Source organism: Lycium ferocissimum, chromosome 3, assembly GCF_029784015.1.
Source record: "Lycium ferocissimum isolate CSIRO_LF1 chromosome 3, AGI_CSIRO_Lferr_CH_V1, whole genome shotgun sequence".
Classification (NCBI taxonomy): Eukaryota; Viridiplantae; Streptophyta; class Magnoliopsida; order Solanales; family Solanaceae; genus Lycium; species Lycium ferocissimum.
Genome location: NC_081344.1, coordinates 5,634,588 through 5,661,065, shown reverse-complemented (window position 1 = coordinate 5,661,065; position 26,478 = coordinate 5,634,588). Strand labels below are relative to the sequence as shown.

At 35.3% G+C, this 26,478-nt stretch overlaps 1 protein-coding gene and 2 pseudogenes across 1 annotated transcript; 2 read left to right on the top strand and 1 right to left on the bottom strand.

Annotated features, from left to right (window-relative positions):
* Positions 1–8,684: 8,684 nt before the first annotated feature.
* LOC132049433 (secoisolariciresinol dehydrogenase-like) lies at positions 8,685–10,356 on the top strand (annotated as a pseudogene).
* A 7,865-nt stretch (positions 10,357–18,221) lies between these two features.
* On the bottom strand, positions 18,222–19,297 carry LOC132050787 (uncharacterized). The gene is made up of 2 exons (XM_059442145.1): positions 19,184–19,297; positions 18,222–19,058 (listed from the first exon to the last, which is right to left on the bottom strand). Exons 1-2 carry the CDS (start codon positions 19,295–19,297, stop codon positions 18,222–18,224), a joined length of 951 nt encoding a protein of 316 aa, XP_059298128.1.
* A 2,609-nt stretch (positions 19,298–21,906) lies between these two features.
* Positions 21,907–24,946, top strand: LOC132050861 (secoisolariciresinol dehydrogenase-like; annotated as a pseudogene).
* The last annotated feature ends 1,532 nt before the right edge of the window (positions 24,947–26,478 follow it).

The window sequence follows — 26,478 nt, the reverse complement described above, 5'->3', positions numbered from 1 at the left end:
ATAGCAAATCCGATTTCATGAATGAAAATGTTGTTGTGATTTTTTTTTTTGGAGAAAGATGCAAACAACAAGGTAGAAATATTAATGAAAATTGTCTCATATAAATTTTATTAATCATAAGCCTTTATATAGGCACATAAAGTAGTAGACTCCTCCTACAACTAAAGTAATAGACTATTACTAAGAATTGAATATTCTACAAAAAACTATTAGACTCCTCCTATAACGAAACAACTAATTATTTTAGAAAACAGTAGCAGTAACAGATGCAAAATCCAACACTCCTCCTTGTTTCTATTGTTGCAATCTGGAAAAGTTGTTCCTCCTTAATTTCGACTCTAGCAATTGGTGTTTGTGGATTTCTTTTTTGAGTATTTTTGAACTTGAACACATCAGTAACATGAGTCTTTCTTCTTCTTCTTCTTCTTCTTCTTGAACTCAATTTTGTTGAATTTTTTCATCACGTGCTTCAAGTATTTCTCTATGACAATTTTTCTATTTCGTCGATTGAAAATAATTGTGTAACTTTTATTTTCAAACTGAAGATAATTATTCTTACACATTGTAAAATTGCTTAACTTCATCTTCACTGACCAGATATGATAGTTTTCACCAGTGAAGGTTTGTGTGACATTCAAAGAGAGACTATTGCTTGTAATGGTTGAAAAAATAAGGTTAAAAAGTAGTATGGATTGAAAATTGGTATTGGTTGAAAATAGCCTGAGCGTTAAAAATAAGCACGGGTTAAAATTGGTTGAAAATAGCCCTGAGCGTTAAAAATAAGCACGGGTTAAAATGGATTGAAAATAGGTATGGGTTAAAAGTGGTTGAAAGTATTCTTTTTCACAGACCCATTAATATTAATGAAATACCACTGTTATGATTTTTTTTGTTTGTTTTTGTTTTTAGAGAAAGATGCAAACAACAAGTAGAAATATTAATGAAAACTGTCTCATATAAATTTTATTAATCATAAGCCTTTATATAGGCACATAAATAAAGTAGTAGACTCCTCCTACAACTAAAGTACAAGACTCTTACTAAGAACTAAATATTCTACTAAAAACTATTAGACTCCTCCTATAACGAAACAACTAATTATTTTAGAAAACAGTAGCAGTAACAGATGCAAAATCTAACAAATGTTTCACCAACTCTACGCTTGCAGATATTATATTTCCTGCTTTGGCCACCATCTTCAAATCAAACAGAGACTGCACTGTACATATTGGAAACTAACAGAAAAGACAAGCATTGACTCATTGATTCAGAATTATCCAACCATTACTTTAACTGTTAGGAACTTTGGATAGAAAACCGAACAGGCGGCTTCTAGATGATCAGTTTCTGAGGAAACTAGTCGTTGGATTGCTAGAGTCGCCACATAAACAAAAAAGATTAAGTTCCTTTTTTATGCAGGTTGGTTGCATGTCCTTTGCGTTGTTGTAAACCTTCTAGAGTTAGCCATAATAGGATCAAGTATTGAACCAATAATACCAATTAACGTACATGGTGAAACATGTAAGCCAAATATTTCTTGAAACCCATCTAGCGTGCCTCGCTCTATCTTGTAAGAGGTACCACATTAGCCTTCTTCAGGTTGGAGGACAAGCTTAGCTATACCTTCGATTCACAACGTAGAATTATCCAAATCAGTTCAGCTGAATTTAGAGCAAGAGAGTTAATCCATCTCGAAGTAGTAGTGATTCTTCTTGCATTTAATGAGACACTTCTGTTTATAAGCAAGCTGCTCCAAGCAGCATAATAGTCTGAGCATAATGGCCACATGTGCGTCTATTTTGCCATTGATATTGCTTCTCGGCTCCCAAGTCCAATCTACTAGTCCTTTGAAGGAATTACGCTCTGTTTCAAATATCCAGTCAATTAAGAAGTATGTTGGGATCTCTAATTCAATTGATCTCCATTCGTCTCCTTCAAAAAATTTGGATGGAATTGATGATGATTTGGACAAGATAGAAGATGAAGGTTTGAGGTTCAGTTCGATGGGTTTTATGTCTAAGTCTGATTGTGGAACAATTATATCCCATCTCTCATCACCGTCCATTCACCATCTTGATGATGGTTTTACAGCCGTTGGATCTCTATACTATTAATAGCTCATTTTTTATTAGGTGTCAAGTAATACATGTACATACATAGTATAGGTAAATTCCTTATTTATTTTGTCTTGTATAGTGTAGTTATATTTTTGTCCTTGTATTTACTAGGATTATTACAAGTGTACGTATAGGATAGAATTCAGTACATATAGAATAGAATTTAGTATTCCCATTTTAGTGTATATATACACTGGTACAGATTCACAGAAATACAACACAAAAGAAAATTTTCTCATTTCTTGTCTTTTGATTTCACCATTGCAACATGGTATCAGAGCAATGGGATTTAGATTCATTCTCTTATTCTTTTAAGCAAATCTCTTTTCTTCTTCCTTGGTCTGTTTTCTTCTCACATCACTAAGCTGTCATCATGGTAAACATCACTGATTATGTTCAAACTTCAGATAAAACTTCTCCTCCACAAGTCACAGGACTTGTTGCAGCTTCTACTGAAAATGCTGTGATAGATGCTAGTGACCCCTTTTACTTCATCCATCTGATTCACCTGGTATGACCCTTGTCCACACTGTGTTTGATGGAAAGTGATATGGTGGTTGGATTAGGGGAATCCTTTTTGCCTTGTCTGCTAGGAACAAGATAGGATTCATTGAGGGAACCATCACCAGGTCAACAAACAACCCTAATACACTCAAGTCCTGGACAAGGTGCAATGACATGGTATTTTCTTGGATCTTGAACGATCTTGAACTCTCTTTCAAAGGAGATATCTGAGAGTGTTCTTTACTTAAAGACTACAAGGGAAATCAGGGAAGAGATTGAGGAGAGGAGATATTTGGTCAAAGCAATGGACCTCAGCTCTTCTAACTGCAAAAACAAATCAGTGAGTTAACACAAGCAAATCTGGACATTGCTTGGTACTACACTAAGTTAAAGAGACTATGGGATGAATTAGACAGTCTTGATGTTTCTCAAACTTGTAACTATGACTGTTCTTGTGGAGGTAAGGAAAAGACACACAAATCTGAGCAAGATGCAAGATTGATTCAGTTCCTTATAGGACTGAATGATGCTTATGCTGGGCCAAGAAGCAATTTACTAATGCTAGTTCCTTGACTCTCAGTCAAATATGCTTATTCTCTTCTCATCAGAGATGGGAAGCAAAGGGAAGTGCAAGTTACTAATCATCCAGTTGCAGGAGTATTTTATGCTGGCAAGCAACCACTATGGGGTTCATAAGGGAAACACAGAGACTCTGGTGCTTCTGAGCACATGACATCTGATTAAGTCTTCTTTTTAATATAAACTAATGTGGACAATCCTTCTGCCAATTATGCTGGTATTCCTAGAATTTCCTCTTCTAAATCTTAAATTAGTGTGTCCTTAAACTCTGTTACTTGGATCTTAGACTCTGGTGCTTCTGAGCACATGACATCTGATTAAATCTTCTTTTTAATATTAAGTTCCTTCCTAAACCCATTTATGTCAATCAACCTAATTCAACTAGAGCTCTAGTTTATCATTCAGGTTCTGTTACTCTCTTTTCAGGATTCACTCTTACTCATGTGTTATTTGTCCCTTGTTTCCATTACAACTTATTATCAGTTCACAAATTATGTCTCCAACTCAAAGCTATTCTAAGTTTCTCTGTTTTTGGTGCAATTTTGCAGGCCCCTTCAATGAAGAGGCCACTGGTTCTTGGTAAGGTTAGTAAGGGTCTATATCTTCTGGAGTCAAATAATTCAAGCCACCTCAAGCCTAGAGCCAATCAAGCTAGTTTAGGAAATGTTCTCAGTAGTTTTGTTTGTAATCAAAGTGCTCATGCACCAGTTTTAAATTCCAGTGTTCTTGTTTGTAATCAAAGTGCAGTTGCACAACTTTCTAGTCCTGGTTCTGTTTCTGTTGATGTAAGCATTTGGCACAATAGGTTGGGACATATGCCCTTTTCTAATATGAGAAATATTGCTACTATTCCTGTTTCTACAAATATATCTCCTTGTGATGTTTGTGCTAAAGCAAGACAATCAAAATTACCATTTCCTTCTACAACATAACATCTAAACACATTTTTGACCTAATTCATGTTGACACTTGGGGACCATAAAAAGTACCTATGATGGATTCAAATATTTTTTAACTATTGTGAATGATTATTCTAGGGGAACTTGGACCTTTCGTCTTAGCACAAAATCAAATGCTTTTACTGTCTTAAAATAATTTTTGTCTATGGCTCAAACTCAATTCACACAAAAGTAAAGATGCTTTAGAATTGGGAGGTAGTGTAGAATCCTCTGATTTCCTTACTTCTCAAGGGATAATTCACCAAACATCTTGTGCTTATTCTCCACAACAAAATGGAGTTGTGGAGAGGAAGCATAGACATCTCTTTGAGACATGTAGAGCTCTTTTATTCCAATCTAATTTGCCTATCAAGTTTAGGGAGAGTGTTTACTTACTGCAACCTTTTTAATCAACAAATTTCCATCCCAGTTACTCAAGTTAAAAACTCCTTACGATTTGATTTTTGGAAAGTCCCTTGATTACTCTATTTTGAAAACCTTTGGATGCTTATGCTATGCATCAACTCTTCTAGTTCACAGAACAAAATTGGATCCTAGGTCTATCAAATGTGTATTTTTAGGTTATCCTTATGCTAAGAAAGGTTATAAACTTCTTGATTTGCATTCAAACAAGGTCTTTATTTCTAGGGATGTCATATTTCATGAGTCTATTTTCGCATTTTCTCACATAAACCAACTTCATTCTTCTTTACCTATTTTTCCTCTATCTGATACCCCAGCACATGAAACAAACCCTTCACACATCACTATTCCTAATCCTTCAACTTCACCCTTCAACTCTACATCAACTACCACATCTGATCTTGCATCTCCACTACACAATTTACCACCTATTTCACCTAATCCATCTAACCCTGTATCCCCACTACACAATCCACCACCTAATTCACCTACTGTATATATGGAGGAACCAAATCAACCAGTACATGAACCTATTCCTATACCTCCTGTCCAGACTCAACACACTAGATAATCAAGCAAAATGCACAATCCTCCTAAGTACTTAGATGATTATATATGCAAGTCAGTCATCCTCTCTGATCTCACTCAAAGTTGCTTCACTTTAACTATTTCTCCTATTGTTTTACCTTTCACTGCCTTGTCTTCTTCAAATCAGTAATTATTAAACAATATCTCCTACATTTCTGAACCAACTAGTTATTATCAAGCTAGTTTGCATCTAGATTGGGAAGAAACAATAGACAAAGAGTTTCAAGCCCTTGAAACCAACAACACATGAGATATGGTCGAATTACCCAAAGGCAAGAAAGCTTTGCCTTGCAAGCGGGTAAACAAAATAAATTATAAGCAAGATGTCACAGTTGAGAGATTTAAGGCAAGGTTTGTTTTTAGGGGAGATATTCAAAGGTAGGGGATTGATTTCACATAAACTTATTCACCAGTTGTTAAAATGGCAGCAATGAAGTGTTTGCTCTCAGTTGCAGTCAAGAAAAATTGAGAAATCTCTCAATTAGACGTAAACAATGCCTTCGTGCATGGTGATTTGCAGGAAAGTGGTTTACATGAAATTTCCAATTAGAATGCCTACTCCTAGTCCATCTCATGTTTGCAAATTGAAAAGATCTTTATATGGTTTACGTCAAGCTTCTAGACAATGGTACTCAAGATTGACAGGTGCACTCAGTTTCAAAGGGTTCTCACATTCATTGAATGATTACTCCCTATTTTTTTAAAAATCAGGTCATAGAATCACTATTCTTGCAGTTTACGTTGATGATATCTTAATTACCGGGGATGATCCTATAGAAATTGCTTCACTTAAAGGATTTCTAGATTCTGAGTTCAAGATTAAGGATCTAGGGTGTGCTAATTACTTCCTAGGCATGGAAATCATCAAAGAACCATAAGGCATAGTATTGTCTCAAAGAAAGTTTACATTAGACTTACTTCAAGAATTTGATTGTGCTAATTTAAAGCCTGTTTCATGCCCTCTAGACCCTTCCACTAAGCTTTGCATGGACCTTGGTGAACCCATCCCCAATCCAACTCTGTATCGAACTCTTTTGAGCAAACTCAACTTCTTAACCCACACACGACCAGATTCATCCTTGATTCAGCATTTAAGCCAATTTATGCAAACACCCCGTAAACCTCACCTTGAAGCTACTTTCCAATGTCTCAAATATATTTTATCGGATCCGGGTTTGGGGATCTTTCTCTCTTCATCTTCATCTTTTGATCTAGTAGCTTTTTGTGACTCCGATTGTGGTCATTGCCAGATACACGTCGATCCATTAGCGTTTTCTTAATCACTTTAGGTGGTTCTCCGGTATCGTGGAAATCCAAAAAGCAAACCTTGGTGTCATTATCATCAGCTGAGGCTGAATATCGCTCCATGCGGCGAGTTGTAGCTGAAATCACTTGGATGGTTCGTCTTTTGGATGATTTTTCAGTTCCTTCACCGTTGCCGGTCCCTCTTCTCTCCGACAGCCAAGCCGCGATTCATAAAGCTAAGAATTTGGTCTTCCACGAACGAACAAAGCATGTGGACTTAGATTGCCACTTTGTTCGTCAGCAATACCTCGCCGGTTTGATTTCTCTCAGCTACACACCTTCAATTTCTCAACTCGCCGACGTATTTACAAAGCCCCTTTCTGGGCCTGTACATCGATCCTTTTTACTCAAGTTAGGAATCGTCTCACCTCCCTCCGACTTGAGGGGGGTGTTGGGATCTCTAATTCAATTGATCTTCATTCGTCTCCTTCAAACAATTTGGATGGAATTGATGATGATTTGGACAAGATAGAAGATGAAGGTTTGAGGTTCAGTTCGATGGGTTCTATGTCTAAGTCTGATTGTGGAACAATTATATCCCCATCTCTCATCACCGTCCATTCACCATCTTGATGATGGTTTGACAGCCGTTAGATCTCTATGCTTATTAACAAATCATTTTTTATTAGGTGTGAAGTTTTACACTTGACACCTTCTAGAATAGTTATACGTGTACATACATAGTATAGGTATATTCCTTATTTTTTTTGTCTTGTATAGGGTAGTTATAATTTTGTCCTTGTATTTACTAGGATTATTACAAGTGTGTGTATAGGATAGAATTACATATAGGATAGAATTTAGTATTCCCATTTTGTGTATATATACACTGGTACAGATTCACAGAAATACAACACAAAAGAAAATTTTCTCATTTCTTGTCTTTTGATTTCACCATTGCAACAAAGTATTCATTTACTACAACACAAATAATTTAAGATAGTTTAGATTGAAGCAAACAAATGGCCAATTAATTGTCCTTTTCCTTTTGTTTCCTTTGACCACTTTCATAGTTTCATGAGCTTTACGGTAGTCCATGTTGTACTGCCACATGTTTTTTTTGATATATACATATTTTTTTTCTTTTAGTATCAGAATTAAAAATTATGTGTAGAGCATTTCTGGTGGATGAATGTGCCGCTATAGTTAGTTTTCCTGCCAAAAAAAGGAGTAATTCTACTCACTGCCGGTGTATCCTTTGTCACTTTAAGGTATGGACCTCAAACTTGCGGAGCATGAAAGCACAAAATTGTTGGAGGCTCAGATGTTCCATATAATATGTGTAAGGGAATTGAAGCACAAAATTGTTGGAGGCTCAGATGTTCCATATAATATGTGTAAGGGAATTGAGTTATAACGACATCTCACATCCACTGTATAACAACATTTCAAAAAGGCTTAGTTGTTGGAATACTTCACTTGTTTAGGTTCTTCATTTTAAACGTGTGGAAGAGTATTCAGGTATATAAAATCTTACATCGGCCATATAAGATTTAGAAGCGCTTATTAAGATTTTGAAATACTTCACTTATTAATATCTTGAATAGAAGGATTTTTCAAAGGGACAAGACCACAGGGAATTAGTCAAATAGGACGGTGACGGCTTTCTGGAAGAGTCTTTGTAGTGCCTAGGTCGGACAATTTGGCAGAGAGAACTTTCTTTTCTTCTCAATTCCTGATTTCATCTTTAATGTTTGGTTAAATAAAGATAAGAGTACTATGCTTTTATAAATGAATTTAGCCTTTTGTTTTCTTAGATCTAGCTTTTGGTTTAAGGTATCATAAGTTTTATTAAATAATTGTGCATGAATTTTCTAATCTTCATCCTATTTTTTTTATTCCTAATTAAGAATGTTTTTATATATGATTTAGTACTTAGTTTTTAGACCTATTTATCTGTTTTTCTTTTTCATTTCTAAAATACTCCCTCGATCAAAAAAAGTGTTCACTTAGCTTTTTTTTTCTTGAGTAAAAAAAGAGTGTCCACTTATCAAATCAAGAAAGAATTAACCTTTTTTTTGCATATTCTGCCATTATAATTCATAATATTTTTCCCATTTTTGCACCTCGTTTCTTCGTCCCTCCATGTTTGATATTGACGACACCTACTCATTTTTGAAAAAGTTTTTCAGCTCACAAATATTGAATAAGGTCTTATGCCTTTTATTCTCCCCCTCTTCTATCTACTCCTCTTCGTCAGCTCACTGACGACAGGTCTTGTTTTTTGCATTAATATTTCATGGATTACCATAGAGATGATGACACAGTTTTTTTAAATTCCAAATTTGTCTGCACTTCCTCTAGGCAGTATAGTCTATCAGTGCAGGCTGTCTAAAATGTCCAGCAAAAAGACAAACCTGTGTAGTCTCTCCTTGTATATAATCAATATTTGCTTCTTCAGTATAGAGGGCCTTTTGTTCACATTTCTCCTCCTAAATCAAGTTTTTTCTTTTTCCATATATCACCAGTTATGGCTTCTGCTTCATTCCTTTCAACAATCGGTAAAAGGTATGTATCACAGCCTTCTCTATAACGTCATATGCAATCAAAGTGAATATTTGATTTTCTTTAATTCATATAATACCTTCTTCAGAAAACCATCCTTAATTTTTTCATATACTTATTCCGAAAAGCTTGCGACAGTGTTCGTAATAGACCAACCTGGATATGATAATTTCCTGTACTAAGGGTAATTCTTGAAACTGTCGTAACGGTGTTTGTTGCATTCCACGCTTCATTGCTTCGTTTATCTTTCAAAAAGCTTAATTGAGTTCAATATCTCTTGCTGCCCTCGCATATTCTGCTGAAAAATGTTAAAGCAGTTTTGAGTAAAGGGGCATAAGATCTTGCTCTTTCCATCCAAATTAGACTTGACACTATTACTCTTTAGTAAATAGTTTTTTCTTTGACTATGATATATTTTAAAAATACTTTATACGATAGAAAGTTAGATGCGTTGACTTCAAAATCCGAAATTGTCCTTCTTTAGGAAACAAAGATAATTTGTTAATTTGGACATTAGATTTTCTTGCGAAAAGTATAAGATGCAATGAAATTGAGACCGTTATAACTTTATTATTTTGTGTATGAAGGCTAGAGGGGAAAGTAGCTATGGTAACTGGAGGAGCTAGTGGCATCGGTGAAGCAACTGCAAAGCTCTTCTCTGAACATGGAGCCAAAGTGGCCATTCTCGACGTTCAAGATGAACTCGGCAACTCAGTTAGCAACGCCCTTGGAGGCTCATCCAACTGCATTTACATCCACTGTGATGTCACAAACGAAGGACGACATCCAAAACGCCGTCGACAAAACCATCGCCACGTTTGGAAAACTCGACATCATGTTCTGCAATGCTGGCATATCAGACGAGATGAAGCCGAGAATCCTCGACAACATGAAAGCGGATTTCGAACGGGTCCTCAGCATTAACGTGACAGGAGTTTTCTTGTGCATGAAGCACGCCGCTCGTGTCATGGTCCCGACTCGTAGCGGTTGCATCATCTCCACCACCAGCATAAGCTCCGTGGTCGGAGCTGCAGGATCGCATGCATACTGCAGCTCCAAACACGCCGTGCTGGGGCTTACCAAGAACCTAGCGGTGGAGCTGGGGCAATTCGGTATACGTGTGAATTGCTTGTCGCCCAACGGGATGGTTACGCCGTTGGCGATGAAGGCCATTGGGCTTGAAAATGAAGAGCTTGAGCAGGCGTTGGTTACGCTTGGGAACCTTAAAGGTGTGACTTTGAGGGTGGATGATATTGCAAAAGCAGCACTATTCTTGGCAAGTGATGATGCTAAGTATATCAGTGGGCACAATCTATTCATTGATGGGGGATTCTCTGTGTATAATCCGGGACTAGGCATGTTCAAGTATCCAGAATTTTGATATATAGAATTTGAGGTTTTTTCTTGAATAATGCGGCGGCATATATAGCAGGAGAAAAGGCCATAAATTTCCTCTACTGAGGAAGGTTTAAAATGTCATTATTATCATGCTTTTGCTTCCTTTAACTATTCAAAAACTTATCAAATTTGGTCTCGTCTATTTTTTATACAAATGTTAAGCAGTTTTGACAAACCCATAAACTTGCGTGAGATTAATGTTGAACCATTCTTCAAACCTCTCTCTCTCTCTCCCCCGCTTCTTTTTCTTTGAGTTCCTCTTGTTTAAAAAAAAAAAAAAAAAAAAAGAGCGTTGACTGTCGCTCTCGAGTCTCGAAATTCGAAAAGACGAACTTTGCACACAATTTCTATAACCATTCTTCTCAAACACTACTAAAAATAAGATGTAAAAACCGAGACCGTTATAACGGTTTTTTTGCGCAAAAAATGTACGAAAAATATAATTATTTTTTATATTATTTTCTAAAATAAACGGATGGAGTCCGTCAATTTTTATTTTTTTAAATTTTCTTATAAAAAAACAAAGTGGCCATTCTCGACGTTCGGATTTTAGAGCGAAAAAAAACGGTATAAATTAAATCAATGTAAGTATATCAAAGAATATCGGTGGTCTAGTGGTAAAGCCCTTTAATGCCAAGGAACATACTCAGGTTCTATTCCAAGTTCCTACATTTCATTCTTTAATTTTCAAAAAAAAAAAAAAAAAAACCCGACGGGTCCTCGTCGGTTTTTTTTTTTTTTATTTTATTTTTACAAAACGGACTCCGTCGGTTTCATCTCCACCGCCGCGCAGCTCCAATTGCTGAAAAGCGAGAGAGAACTTGAGGAAAAGTTGAGGTTAAAGAATGAACTTGAGGGAAAAGAAGCGGGGAGAGAGAGACAGGTTTGAGGAATGGTTTGACATTAATCTCACAGAGGTTTATGGATTTGTACGCTGTTTGTATAAAAAATAGACGGAGACTAAATTTGATAAGTTTTTGAATAATTAAAGGACTAAAACCGATAAGTGTATAGTTAAGGGACCATTTTAGACCTACTCCCATAGATAAGGGACTATTTATGGCCTTTTCTCTATATAGCAGCCTAATTTTGATTATTATGTTAATAAAAGAATTGACGATATCCAATTATCCATCATTACTCCCTCCGTGTCATATTACTTGTCCTTTTTTTTCTTTACGTGCCTTTTAAGAACTCATAAATAAAAGTATATTTTTACTACATTAGGCTTATCTCTCTCTAATTAATTACACTCTAATCAATATTGGTTACTTTAAAAAACAATTAATGTTAAGGGCAAAGTAGAAAAAACTTAATTAATTATGTCTTGATTTTGTAAATGAACAAATATTCTAGGAGGAATATTTATAGTAATGTGGACAACTAATATGGGACGGAGGAATTATTCGATTTTTTATTCGCGATTCTTCTATTGCTTTTAGAGGTAAATTGTTATTAAATATGAAAAGGTGCGCTTCTTTCTTGGACAAACTAAAAAGGAAGAGTGTTGTGTAAATTTGGACAGAGTGATTATTATTTTTGCACGAGATTTACTTGGACGATATCCAACATAATCCTTCCGAAATCCAGCCCTAAGAGGCTCTTTCGTGTAGCATTCATTCCATTAAATTACATTATTACTTCAAAGCAATACAATACTAAATTACAATAACAATACAATCTTCAAGTTCTAGAGGCTCTTTCGTGTAGCATTCCTCCTCTAGAACTTGAAGATTGTATTGTTATTGTAATTTAGTATTGTATTGCTTTGAATTAGTATTGTAATTTTACGGAATGAATTATTTTTGAATTAGATAAACCTCTCATATTGGATGAATTATTGTTAAATAAAATATTAATATTTGTACATTCAAATATAATATTTAAACATAAAGATAACAAGTTTTCAAACAATACAAAATACACATTACATTAAAAAAATCGGATTACACAAAAGAAATAGCAAAAACAAAAAAGACAAAAAAGAAAAATAACAACATAATATAAAAATTAAAGGTAGATCAAAATATTTTTATTTGTACATTCGATTTGACTAAATAATAAAACGCTTAGATCAAAACCCTATAAAATATGACACTTAAACTTAAAGATGACAAGTTTCCAAACAAACAAAACTGACTTTGGGGCAGTTTACAACCTCTAAAACAACGATCCAAACGTTTAGTTATACTTGATGTAATGAGCCGACATTATTGTACGCAAAAAAAGATATTAAGTTTTATATAAAATATTGATATTTCGAAATTTTGAAACATGACTAATCTTGTAACGACCCGTTTAGTCGTTATAGTGTTTTGACCCATTTAACCTTGTTAACCTTTACCCAAGTCCCGTTAGCATGATCTATGACTTAATGAAGTCATTGGGTTGGTTTCCGCAAGGTTCGAGTGTAATTGAGTCATTGATGGAGAAACTAGTTAAGTTGACAAGTTAGAGTTGACCACGGTCAACGCCGGGTTAGGATGACCCCATGTCAATGATTTGGAAGTTCCAACATGTCATTATGATGATTTTGAACTTTTCCACAAGTTTTGGTGAGGTTACAAAGAGTTTCAAATGCGTTTGGGTTGTGTCGCGCTCGTATTCGATGTTTTTGCCGGAGGTTTGTGGATAGAAATGGCTCCAGATTGAGCATCCGACCTTTTTTTGAGTGAGGTTTGAACCATTAGATCCATATTGAAATTAGAAAGCTATAGGAAAAAGAATCGACGCGTTTGGCCTTTGGATGAGGGATAGCGACCATTTTAGAGTCCAACAGAACCGCTATAGCGACCAAGAGGCCGCTATAGCGGGACCGCTGCAGCGGTCTGGAGACCGCCACAGCAGCCAGCGAGGCTAGAAACCTCTATTTTAATTCCCCAACCTCGAACCCTTAACCCCAAGACCCCAAAGTCAGTTTTCAAGAGAGAAAGTGGCAAAATTCATCCCATTCATTGATGAAAGCATCTTGGAGGGTAAGTTCCCATCTTTAATTGTTCATTTTCCCTTCTTCTTCAAGCTCCATGATTATTCTAAGAGGTCCATCAATGGTGGGTGAAAATCCTAGAACCCTAGAATTAGTAAACCCTTAAATAATTGGTGGGTTGTTGATTTTATTGTTGATTAATCACCTAGGAGTATAGATTATCACTTTCTAGGAAGAGAATTTGATTTCTTATGGTTGGAATTGCATGTTGAGACTTAGGGTTCTAATAAAAATGGAAGCTTTGTCTTAAAATCTGTTTTAATGGTAAAATTGATTAGAAACCCACGAATTGAAGGTTAATGATTGTAGAGATATATGTTATGATTAATTCACTATTGAAGGATGGTTTCATCCAATTGAAAAGGGTAGAAGTGAGTGGGTATTCTTCCCCAAATTGTTGTTCTTGTTTAAATACATGGTTTATTCCTTACTTAGCACCATGACCGTTATGAGGCGCTTCGAACATAGAGGGCTCGTGTGGAGTAGTTTGTGGCTCCTGTTCTGCATTCGAGATAGGTTATGGCTTACTTTAGTTAGACTTTGATTAGCGAAACGTATTTATTGTGTAGAATTGATGGGAGAAAGCATGATTAGGTCTTCGGACATGGTGTTTGTTTGGATATTAGCTAGGTTGGTATGACTTCTGATTTTGTGAGCTCGTCGCCGTTACTTTATGTACTAAAATATGAGGTGTAGTTGTATTCATACTGTGGCAATTCGGGATGGATTTCTATTAGTTGATTGTTGTTGATGGTGGCTTGTTGCCCTATTACTGTGATTAGACTTCTTGCCTAAATTGTCGTGTTGTACTCAGTTCTCTCTTATTGTGACATATATTATCAGAGAAAGAAAGGATAATGAGGTTAGGCTTGAATTGTGATATAAACTTATGACAGTATGTAGATGAAAACTTGATGTATGATTGCTGTTGATGATAATATATAGAAAAGTGGAGCTTCTTGGTGATACAAGACTTAGTTGTGAGGCGTACTTGCTACATGTGGAAGTAAAGAAGGACATAGACTATTATGTTGGTTGAGATGATTGTATGATTCATTTCATCGCTGAGTTGATCCAATTCTTGATATGACTTGTGGCTTCGTGACTTGTACCTTCACTGTTGCTTTATTGGCTTGTATTGATATACCACGTTTACATTCATTTATGCATTCATACACTCATGCATGATGGAAATGGTTTGGAAGACTTGTGGCATGATGCCTTGTGTTTGATATTGATATTGCTGATTGGTCATAGTCCATACATACTAATGAACTGAAATACATTGAGACATACATTGTGATGTGAAATTGTGCAGAAGTTAATATAATCTTCTTGACGGACTTGTGATACAAATTGATGACAATTGTGGTAAGAAGCCAATATGATCTTCTCGATGAAAATAATATACTACTTGATAATTGCTCATTAAGAGGGATGTAATAGTGTTTCTTGTAGAATCGAGTGGCTCCGGGTCCGAGGTTCTTTCCGGAACGGAGGGTGTATAAGCTCGAGTCCGAGGTAAATTTCGAGCAGAGGGCAGTAAGTGACTCGGGTTCGAGGAGTGTTCCGGAATGAGTGATACAGGATGTGGATCTGTGACCGAGGTTCTTTCCGGGGCAGAAGATTTATGGCTCAGGTCCGAGAAGTGTTCCGGAACGAGCGGTACATGGATACCATGGGTCCCCTGCAGGTCATGACTACTGAGCTATGACATCAGTAGCATGTGTGTACAGTGTGTATTTGGCCAGGGCATTGCATTGCATATCATCATATTTTGCATTGCACATCATTACATTTTATTCTGCATTATTATATGGCTCGTTTAGTTCTGCTTTTGGTGTGTTTGCTGAAACGGCTGTTGTGGTATTGATATAATCAGTGACTGAGTTAAATTGTGGATTAATGACTCTACCTAGGGAAGGAACTTGGATTTGTGATTATCAGGTGAGATTATTGAAACTTGACAGACTGGTGGGTTAGAAGCTTCATCTTAGGTTGTGACTCGTTATGGGGATATTCTGATACGGATTTGAGTATTAAGTGCCTATCTCGTTTATCTTGATGATTTTATGCTTATATACGTAAACTAATCTTAGTCGGCCTATGATGCTTACCAAGACATAGTGTTTGTACTAATACTATCTTGTCGCACCCTTTTGAGTGCAAATTGTGTTCCGCAGATGTCATCCAGACTACATCTCTAGCTTGAAGCTAGTTTGCTCGATCGTATCCGAGGTGAGCGTCTATCCATGCCATGACACCTGAAGATCTCTCTTCCTAGATGTCTATTTTTATTCCAGACATTCTTTGTTATTATATTTGAGATATACTTCGTTCTTTAGACATTGTTAGTTAGAGTCCTGGTACGATGACTTTCAGATTTTGGGGTGTAATAGTTGAGACTTTCGCACTTATATTATCTATCAATTTGAATTGTTTAGTTATTTATTATTTCACATGATCATTGATTGTTTAACTATAAATGATTAAAGAAGTTAAAATTGGCTAGTGATTAATGGGTTAACGGGTAAGGGTTCGCCTACTAATGATAATAAGGTAGGTGCCCGCACGATCAGTAATTAGGGTCGTGACAAATTTTTGCCCAAAGTATGGAAAAAACGTGATTTTGATAACTTAAAAAAAAATAAAAATAAAAAGGTAGCCTCTTTCACGCGCAGAATCTGTGCGAGAAACCTATTTTTGTAACTTTTTTTTTTTTTTTTGTATTATTTTGGTTTTTTTTTTTTTTTTTTTTTTGTGTCACCTAAGTTGCGGACTTGGAAACCAAGGGAACACTTTTTCTGCGACCAAACAAAATGTGGTAATTGAGGCACTTTAATATAAGATGTTTTTAATATTAAAATGCCTAAGATGCTTATAAGATCTCCCCGTAGCACCGCAGGATTACACATTACTCCCTCAATCCTAATTGACGTGGCATATTTTTAAAAAAATATAACCATTTTATATATGAAATTAACTTAATCGTAAAATTTAATTTAATTTACTCTTAATGAAATAATTTATAACCACATAAATGTCTAAGATTATTTAGATCACAAGTTTTAAAGTTTTTCTTCTTAAACTCTATTTATGGTCAAAGCGACAAATGGTGTTTCATAAATTAATATGGAAGAAGTTAGATTTTATGTATCGTACCTTATGTAAAAGATACATAAAATCTGGTTATTTAAAAGATAATACAAATATTTAACAAACTGACTATTAAATTTATCGAAAACTATGAAAAATAAAAGGATTTAGCAGAAATCACCTTTGCAGGTGAAATTTTTTTATATTTAGTATATTTGTGGTGTTGGTGCAATTATTTGAGATGCAATTTCTACTAATTTTAGTCTATTCTTTTTATGTTTGATGTTGTTTTTTTGTGTTGCCATTTTTTAAATTGACGGAACTTTCTTGGTGTCTCTTAGTTATATAAATGTTTCATTATAAAATGTTTTGTTAAATATAATAGACATATTTTTTAAATATTCGGTAAAACCGAAAGTGTTCAAATTTGACAAACTTAAAAGGATCAAAATGCTCACAAGTATATATTTAAGAGACTACTATTTAAACTTCCCCACAAACATAATGGACCATATAATCATCTTCTCGAGTAAAGTTTCTAAATTTATTACTAAGGAAAAAGGGTCAAAAATGTCCCTTTACTTTGGAAAAAGGGCTAAAAATATTTTTCATTACAAATTTGGGTAAAAAATATCCTTACCCTCATTAAAGTTTTCAAATATACCCCTGTGTTAACGGAAATTTCCAACATAACTCGATTTTATTTTTAAACCCGCTCAATTTAAACTCTACCCAACTACACAAAAAACTCACATGCAACCAACTTGTTCCCAAGTCCTACATCTGGAGCCACTTGGCACAGGAGCGGGTAACCCATATGCTTTTTTATTTAGTTGGGTCGGATTTTAATGGAGCGGGTTTAAAAATGAAATCGAGTTATGTTAGGGATTTCCGTTAAGACAAGGCTATATTTGAAAACTTTAATGATGGAAGGATATTTTTGACCCAAATTTGTAATGTAGGATATTTTTAGCCTCTTTTCCAAAGGGGAGGGGTATTTTTTGGGCCCTTCTTGCAAGGATTGCTTTAATTTTCCCCCTCAAGTTGGTGGTTTTTAATTTTTGCCCTTCACTAAAAATCCCTTGGTTTCGAGTTCGAACCCCGCTCAGTTAAAAAAAATTTAAAAATTCGCAAGGTAGAGTTTGGATTTGCAAGGCAGAGTTTTGAAGGCAAAACTCTGCCTTTGAGTTAAGGCAGAGTTTAGAGGCAAAAATCTACCTTGCAAATCCAAACATCTGCCTTGTGAAAATTACTTCTTTTTTTAACTAAGTTGAGGTTCGAACCCAAAACCTCAGGGTATTAGGCGAAGGGCAAAAATTAAAGACAACCAATTTGAAGGACAAAAATTAAAGACCACCACAAATGAAAAGGACAATCCGCGCAACAAAAAAAAAGGGACATTTTTTACCCTTTTCCCTATTACTAAAGCCAATCTGAGCAGAATTCTTCGATAATAGAGAAAGATAATGGTGGTTTGGTCTTACCCACCTACACTAAAACAACTCAAATTCACTCTTTGTGGCATTACAGCTGACATTACTCTTATTACTGCCGGTTCTTACATATCCTACGCTAACATTGGGCCTCAACAAGCCCGTGCTAAGGCCCGAAAGGATTACATTGAACCTGCATGGAAAACTGAGAACAAAGGACAAGTTATTGATAAGGTGAATGTAAGTGAATGGAGACTGTGTCCTGTGCAACATGTGTCCAAAAACAAGGAACCACGCACCTGTACTTTGAATGCAGTTTTACTAAGGCTTGTGGCTCGAGGCGATGGTCTCAACAGCTTGCATCATCTTGTCCTTCATAGTGCTGCAAAAGGGTCACCAACTGACTGTGTTGTTCAGGAGTCATTTGCTTTCTAAAAGTGGAAAAATTACCATCAGGTGCTGCATGATTGTTGTTTTGGTCTGAAACCACAGATGTTGCATTGGTATGAGTCTGAAATCTATTCTTCTTAGGTCTGGTAAATTTGAAATCTGGGGGAAAACCAATTAGCCTGTAACACTTAGAAACATTATGATTAGTCATCTTGCAGTTTGTGCAAAACAATCCTGAATTCTGTTTGTTAAAGTTCCCCTTGAGTTTTCCATCAGACCAACCATATTTTTGATAGTTGTTACCAAACCTTGCACCATTGTTGTTGTTTTTCTGAGTGTTGTTGTTAGCAAATCTTTGACCACTACTGAACCTTGGGTTTGAAACCATGAAAGCAGACTCAGAGGGGTGTGCTTCCCTGTGCACCTCCTTTTGTTTTTCATCTTGAATGAGCAAAAAATAAGCAGAACTAACCGTAGGTAAAGGGTTCATCATCAGGATGGTTCTTTTGACACTAGAGTGGCTGTTGTTCAGTACCATGAGGAACTGAATCAACCTTCCATCCTGATGAGACTTGATTGTTTTGACTTTACATCCACAAATACACTTGCAGGTGCAATGATCAAAAGTAATGATTGCATCAAGCTCATCCCAAATTTTCTTAAACTTAGTAAAATAACTTGCTATGTCTAAGTTACCTTGCACTGCATGTCTACATCTGATAGTTCCTTTTGCACTTGATAGAGTTGTGCTCCTATGCACTGACCAAACCTTGTTGCTAATTCTTTCTAGATTTCTCTTGCAATCTTAGAGTAAAGGACAGACTCAGCAATGTCCTTTGAGAGAGAGTTAAGAATCCAAGAAATGACCATGTCATTGCACCTGGCTCAAGATTTGTGATCAAGAGAAGTGACATCTGGTACCACAGTGCTTCCATCAATCATGCCAAGCTTGTTCTTAGCTGAAAGAGCAATAACAAAAGCTCTACTCCAACCCGCATAGCCCTTGCCATCACAAAGAGAGTTGACAAACAACATCCCTGGTGGTGAGTCTAATGGGTAAAGGTAAAAGGGACTGATGGGTGAAGGTAAAAAGGACTAGAATGGTCATTGATTGGGTTGGTTTAAGTGTTGGTTTTGAGACGGATTGCGAGTTTTCCGGACTCATTTCAAAATGAAGATTGAGACAACATTGAAAACAAAGGATGCATTAAAGAAGAAAGACCTATTGCTCGATACCATGTAGGGAAAATAAGGAAAGATAGGAAATTTTCTTCGTGTATATTCATTGTAGCAAAACCGTGTATAAATACAATCTAATAAGAAAAAAAAGAATGTTCAATTCTAACTAACTATACCACAAACTTGTCCTATACATGGTTGTCAAAATACCACAATTGTACTATTATTTTTTGTACAAGAAATAGGAAGATACTAGAAGCAATACATATATAAATACGTGGTATATTCCTTGAAAATATCTCGTATCTCTCGAAATGGGTTGTAGTGGTAGGCCTCCATTGGGCCTTTTTTCTTTGTATCCGGTCATCCAAAACTAAAGGCCCAAATGTATTAAATAGCCCAAATTGAGTTTTCTCATTCTTGCTCGATATGTACGATGTATTGTCTGAATTCTTCTTCTCAATTGAATGCTTTGTCAATTTCTTCTTCATCACCAAAGAACAATTTTCATGTCCAACATTACGGAGCATGAAAGCACAAAATTGTTGGAGGCTGAGCTGTTTCTTATAATACGTGTAAGGGTATTGAGTTATACAACATCTCACATATACTATATATGCGCATTTCAAAGGGCTTATAAAGGTGTTGGAATACTCCACTTATTTGGATTCTTCATAGTAAATGCGGGAGAGTAATCGTGTATATAAAATCTTACATCGGCCATATAAGATTTAGAAGCGCTTATTATGATTTTGAAATGGCTTAATGCTGCGGCCCCCTAAAATTGTCCTTTTTTTCTATTTTGACACCCAACTAAGTGTTGTTCCTATTGAACCCCTGAACTTGTCCTCAAGTGTGTCTATCAAATATAATCCGACTTACATAGTATTCCATCTTCAATGTAGCAACATGCTAATATATATTCTAATTTAATTATGTCATCTTTTAGCTAAGATTAGCAACAATCGAGAAGGCAAAAAGAGAAGCTCTTAATTGCTTCGGTAGTGAAAGAGCATAACCAAGCAGTAAACAATGTAAAACCGACACATCCATGACCTAAAGAATAGCTTACCACATGTCTAAAAATATTACTCCACCTTAATTTCTCCATTTTAATTTATGCTTCTAATAAAAATCGATTTAGTGGGTTTGATATACACACTTGAGAACTATTTCAGGGTTCATTAGGAACAACACATGCTGAGGCGGCAAAAATGAAAAAAAAAATAGACAAGTTTGGGGGGCTGCATATGCATTAATCATTTTGAAATACTTGACTTATTAAGATATTGAGAAAAGGACATAAATGGTCCCTTAACTATGAGAGTAGGTTCAAAATAGTCCCTCAATTGTGCACTTAACGGTTTTGGTCCTTTAAGTTTGCCACAAGTTAACAAAAATGGTCCCTTAACTATGAGGGTTGATTAAAAATAGCCCCTTAAGTATGCACTTAACAGTTTTGGTCCTTTAAGTTAGTCAAAAGTTAACACTTTTAGTCTCCGATAAAATATTCATCGAACTCTATTTGTTAGATTTGACGAGAACTATGAAAAAAAGGAAAAAAATAGCGAGAACTCATATTTAGAGGTACACATTATTAAAGAAACGGCCAAATACTCCTGGGACAAAAACCGACGACGTCTTTTGCTATAGGGAAAATCGAGGAAAAGCCTTCGTACTTGATAATGGCAGTAAAAATAGTGTCTCGGAACACAAAGACTCATTTACCGTCCCATGGAGTCCACTCCATAGTAAAATACACCAGACTTAGAGAAAGAAATTAGAAATAGCAGAAACTACAAAAGTTGTGACTACTAAAAACAAGCGAAAAAACGATGGACCGAAACCGATGGATAAAATCGAGGGACACTACTTTTTAATTTTATTTTATTTTTTTACGAAAACCAACGGACGGCGCCGGTTATTTTCGAGGAAAAATCGAATTTTTTTTTATTTTTTTTTTAAAGAACCACTACGAAGTATTTATTTTTATAAAGGGTTTTCAGTAAAAACAAGTCTAGTGTATTTTACTTAGCCGATTGACTCCCTCAGTTTTAATCGACAGATTCCGTCGGTCTTTGTGTTCCGAGGCGGGACAAGACAACAGGGAATTAGTCAAATAGGACGGCGACGGCTTTCTGGAAGAGTCTTTGTAGTGCCTATCGGAGAATTTGGCAGAGAGAGCTTTGTATTTGGCTAGTGATCCTGTTTATTATGAATTATATATTACATTTAACCTAGAGCTGGACGAATTTATAGGCTGCCAAGAGCTCCTATTTGATGACAGATTAGGAGAATTGTTAACAGATTAGTTTAAGTCACCATATTTGATATTTACAGTCTTCGTCCCTCCATATTTGATATTTTCCTTACCTACTCATTTTTAAAAAGGTTTTTCAGCTCACAAATATTGAATAAGGTCCTATGCCTTTTATTCTCCCACTCTTCTGTCCACTCCGCTTCTCAGTGTATAAATATAGAGAGCAATACACACAAAAAATGGAGAAAAAGAGGGTGAACCCAAAGGGAGTAAACTTTCTGCCTAGCATCATTCAGAATTCTTCCTGGCCCCTAGCAAATCTTCAAGATATTAAGGTTCAATTTTTTTCCATTGCAGGTTCTATCTTTTTTTTGTTTTTCAGAATGCATATTGTAGTTAATGTAACGTTCAGTTCTCCACTATTTTCAGCTCGATAAAATTTATGGGTTGCTTGAAATATATTTATTCATTATGTAATCATTATATTCTTGATTAGTTGAGTCCGAATTTTGAACTATACGTTGGGACTAATGACCCTCTCCCTATTTCTTACTTTTTATTGTTTATGCTACTTTGACTTTAGGCTGATTCTAAATTTCAGGCACTGGTTTTGAGATGTTCGTTGTTAAATACAGGAAGAAAGATAAATTTTTTGTGTCTAATATATTGCTTCTTTCGCCTTAACTTTAAGTCCAATAATTTTGTCAATGTTTTTTTATCTTTAAAGTATATCTTTTCTATGTAAGATTGTTTTTGGTTTTGTTAGGATTATTAAATGAAAAAGAGAGGTTTGTCTAGTATGAGTTTTTTGTATAGCTTCGTTCTAGCCTAACAAAAAAGGTGACAAGTCTTGTTTTTTGCATTATTATTTCATGGATTACCATAGAGATGATGACACAGTTTTTTTTAATTCCAAATTTGTCTGCACTTCCTCTATGCAGTATATTAATATTCTATCAGTGCAGGCTGTCTAAAATGTCCCGCAAAAAGACAAACCTGTGCAGTCTCTTCTCGTATACCGTCACACCTCTCTATAACGACACCCGCATATAACAACACCTCTTTATAACAGTCAAATTTTTTTCGGAACCGATTTTTTATATTAAATTTTACTTCTCTATAACAGCATTTCACCTATAACATCAACAACCAACTTTATAACACTACGCTCTTTGTAAAATTACCCATCATATAACAAACCTATCTTCTTTTTTTGGTAATATAATAATTAACCATCTTTCTAAAAATAGAATATCTATGATTACTAATAATAAGTGTAGGGATTTTGACCAAATATTTGATCCTTTAATACACTATTTATGACAAAAAATATCATATGAATATATATATATATATATATATATATATATATATATATATATATATATATATATATTCATTATTAAATGATTCTTTCGTTGCACAAAGTGTGATTAAGTTTAGAATTTGACAATTAAAAATGAAAATTAGATTTTATGTATCTTTTTTGCCTATAACAAAGAAAAAAGATTATTTAAATGTCAATGTTGTTATAAGTATATAACAAGCCATTCTCTATAACAAATTTGGAAAATTTTAACCCAACTATAATCGTTATGTATAGTAGGTTTGACTGTATGATCAATATTTGCTTCTTCGGTATAGAAGGCTTTTTGTTCACATTTCTCCTCCTAAATCAAGTTTTTTCTTTTTCCATATATCACCAGTTATGGCTTCTGCTTCATTCCTTTCAACAATCGGCAAAAGGTATGTATCACAGCCTTCTCTATAACGTCATATGCAATCAAAGTGAATATTTGATTTTCTTTAATTCATATAAGACATTCTTCAGAAAACCATCCTTAATTCTTTCATATACTTATTCCGAAAAGCTTGCGACAGCGTTCGTAATAGACCAACCTGGATATGATAATTTCCTGTACTAAGGGTAATTCTTGAAACTGTTGTAACGGTGTTTGTTGCATTCCATGCTTCATTGCTTTGTTTATCTTTCAAAAAAGCTTAATTGAGTTCAATATCTCTTGCTACCCGCGCATAGTCTGCTGAAAAATGTTAAGCAGTTTTTAGTAAAGGGGCATAAGATCTTGCTCTTTCCATCCAAATTTAAAAAGGACTTGACACTATTGCTCTTTAGTAAATAGTTTTTTCGTTGACTATCATATATTTTTAAAATACTATATACGATTGAAAGTTAGATGTGTTGACTTCAAAATCCGAACTTGTCATTCTTTAGGAAACAAAGATAATTTGTTTGCACATCAGATTTTCTTGCTAAAAGTATAAGATGCAATGAAATTGAGACCGTTATAACTTTACTATTTTGTATATGAAGGCTAGAGGGGAAAGTAGCTATAGTAACTGGGGGAGCTAGTGGCATCGGTGAAGCAATTGCAAAGCTCTTCTCTGAACATGGAGCCAAAGTGGCCATTCTCGACGTTCAAGATGAACTCGGCAACTCAGTTAGCAACGCCCTTGGAGGCTCATCCAACTGCATTTACATCCACTGTGATGTCACAAACGAAGACGACATCCAAAACGCCGTCGACAAAACCATCGCCACGTTTGGAAAACTCGACATCATGTTCTGCAATGCTGGCATATCAGACGATATGAAGCCGAGAATCCTCGACAATATGAAAGCGGATTTTAACGGGTCCTCAGCATTAACGTGACAGGAGTTTTCTTGTGCATGAAGCACGCCGCCGTGTCATGGTCCCGACACGTAGCGGTTGCATCATCTCCACCGCCAGTTTCCATGGTCGGAGCTGCAGCATCGCATGCATACTGCAGCTCCAAACACGCCGTGTTGGGGCTTACCAAGAACCTGGCAGTGGAGCTGGGGCAATTCGGTATACGTGTGAATTGCTTGTCGCCCTACGCGATGGTTACGCCGTTGGCGATGAAGTTCATTGGGCTTGAAAATGAACAGCTTGAGCAGGCTTTGGGTACGGTTGGGAACCTTAAAGGTGTGACTTTGAGGGTGGATGATATTGCAAAAGCAGCACTGTTCTTGGCAAGTGATGATGCTAAGTATATCAGTGGGCACAATCTATTCATCGATGGGGGATTCTCTGTGTATAATCCGGGGCTAGGCATGTTCAAGTATCCAGAATTTTGATATATAGAACTTGAGGTTTTTTCTTGAATAATGTGGCGGCATATATAGCAGCCTAATTTTCATTATTATGGTAATACAAAGTTATGATTTTAGAGTTGATGATATCCAATTATCCATCATTACCTTTACAGAATGCAGCTGACACAATGTCGTTCATTATACTCCCTCCGTGTCATATTACTTGTCCATTTTTTCTTTTACATGTCCTTTAAGAACTTATGAATAAAAGTATATTTTTACTATATTACCCTTATATCTCTTCAATTAATTGCACTCTAATCAATATTGATTACTTTAAAAAATATTTAATGTTAAGGGCAAAGTAGGAAAAACTTAATTAATTATATCTTAATATTTTAAATGGACAAGTATTTTGAGAAGAATATTTATAGTAATGTGGACAACTAATTAATATGGGACGGAGGAAGTATTGGATTTTTGATACGCGATTCTTCTATTGCGTTTAGAGGTAAATTGTTATTAAACATGAAAAGGTGCGCTTCTTTCTAGGGCAAACTAAAAAGGAAGAGTGTCGTGTAAATTTGGACAGAGTAATTATTATTTTTGCACAAGATTTACTTGGACGATATCCAACATAATCCTTCCTAAATCCAGCCCCAAGAGGTTGGGCTCACCGGTTTTGACGATCTCTTTCGGAGATCTACAACACCTTCTATATAAGGCTTCATAGGGAAATGGGATATATCTAGATGTTAGTATGATAACTGTTGTTATAAGGAAATTTAAGCAAAATTGACTAGTGCAATTAATTGCTCCAATTGCCCAGCCGCCATGTTTTCTAGAAACTGTATGGCCAGTTCAGAATGGCCGTCAATCTCAGGATAGAATACAATTATCTCATATCTTGGTACGTACACCTTGGTGTATCCTAGACGAAAAAGTAAACAAGAAAATAATTATTATTACAGTTCAATTTCAAACTAATTAAAATTGTTTATATCCCCTTCCTTACTTCCACCAGTTTAAAAATGTAAACATTAGAATAACAAGAAAAAAACAATAAACTTGAAGCGGATGTCGTGTTATGGGCAGATCAATTTTTTGGTCTTTAGTTATATGATTCTTTTCACAGAAAATCAATAAAGAAATAACAAAAAATCTTTATACGATTATTTTTTCTATTCATACTGCAACTGGTAATGAGAGATCATCTCCCTGTTATTTAAACTATTAATAAGTGAAGCTTTTGGACGACGAAGGGTATTTAAGTAAATTCAAACTATTAATAAGTGAAGCTTTTTATTTATTTAAATTTATTTAATTTAATTTAATTTAATTTTTTAACCTATTAATAAGTGAAGCTTTTGGACGACGAAGGGTATTTAAGTAAATTCAAACTATTAATAAGTGAAGCTTTTGGACGATGAAGGGTATTTAAGTAAATTCATATTTCTTTTGTGGCTAAATTGTAAGCGTCCGTTGGCCTAAAAATAAACACATGTCCCACCATCCTACTCTTTTACCACAGTGGTTCCCTTCCTCACTTCCATTCACCATCTTCTCTCCTTTCAGAATTTGTGTAAAGATGGTTTATGCTGCTGCGCCGCGCACGCCCAACACTTTGACATAAACAGTATCTGGCGTATAGAAAGCTAGATAATGATAATATATATATATATATATATATATATATATATA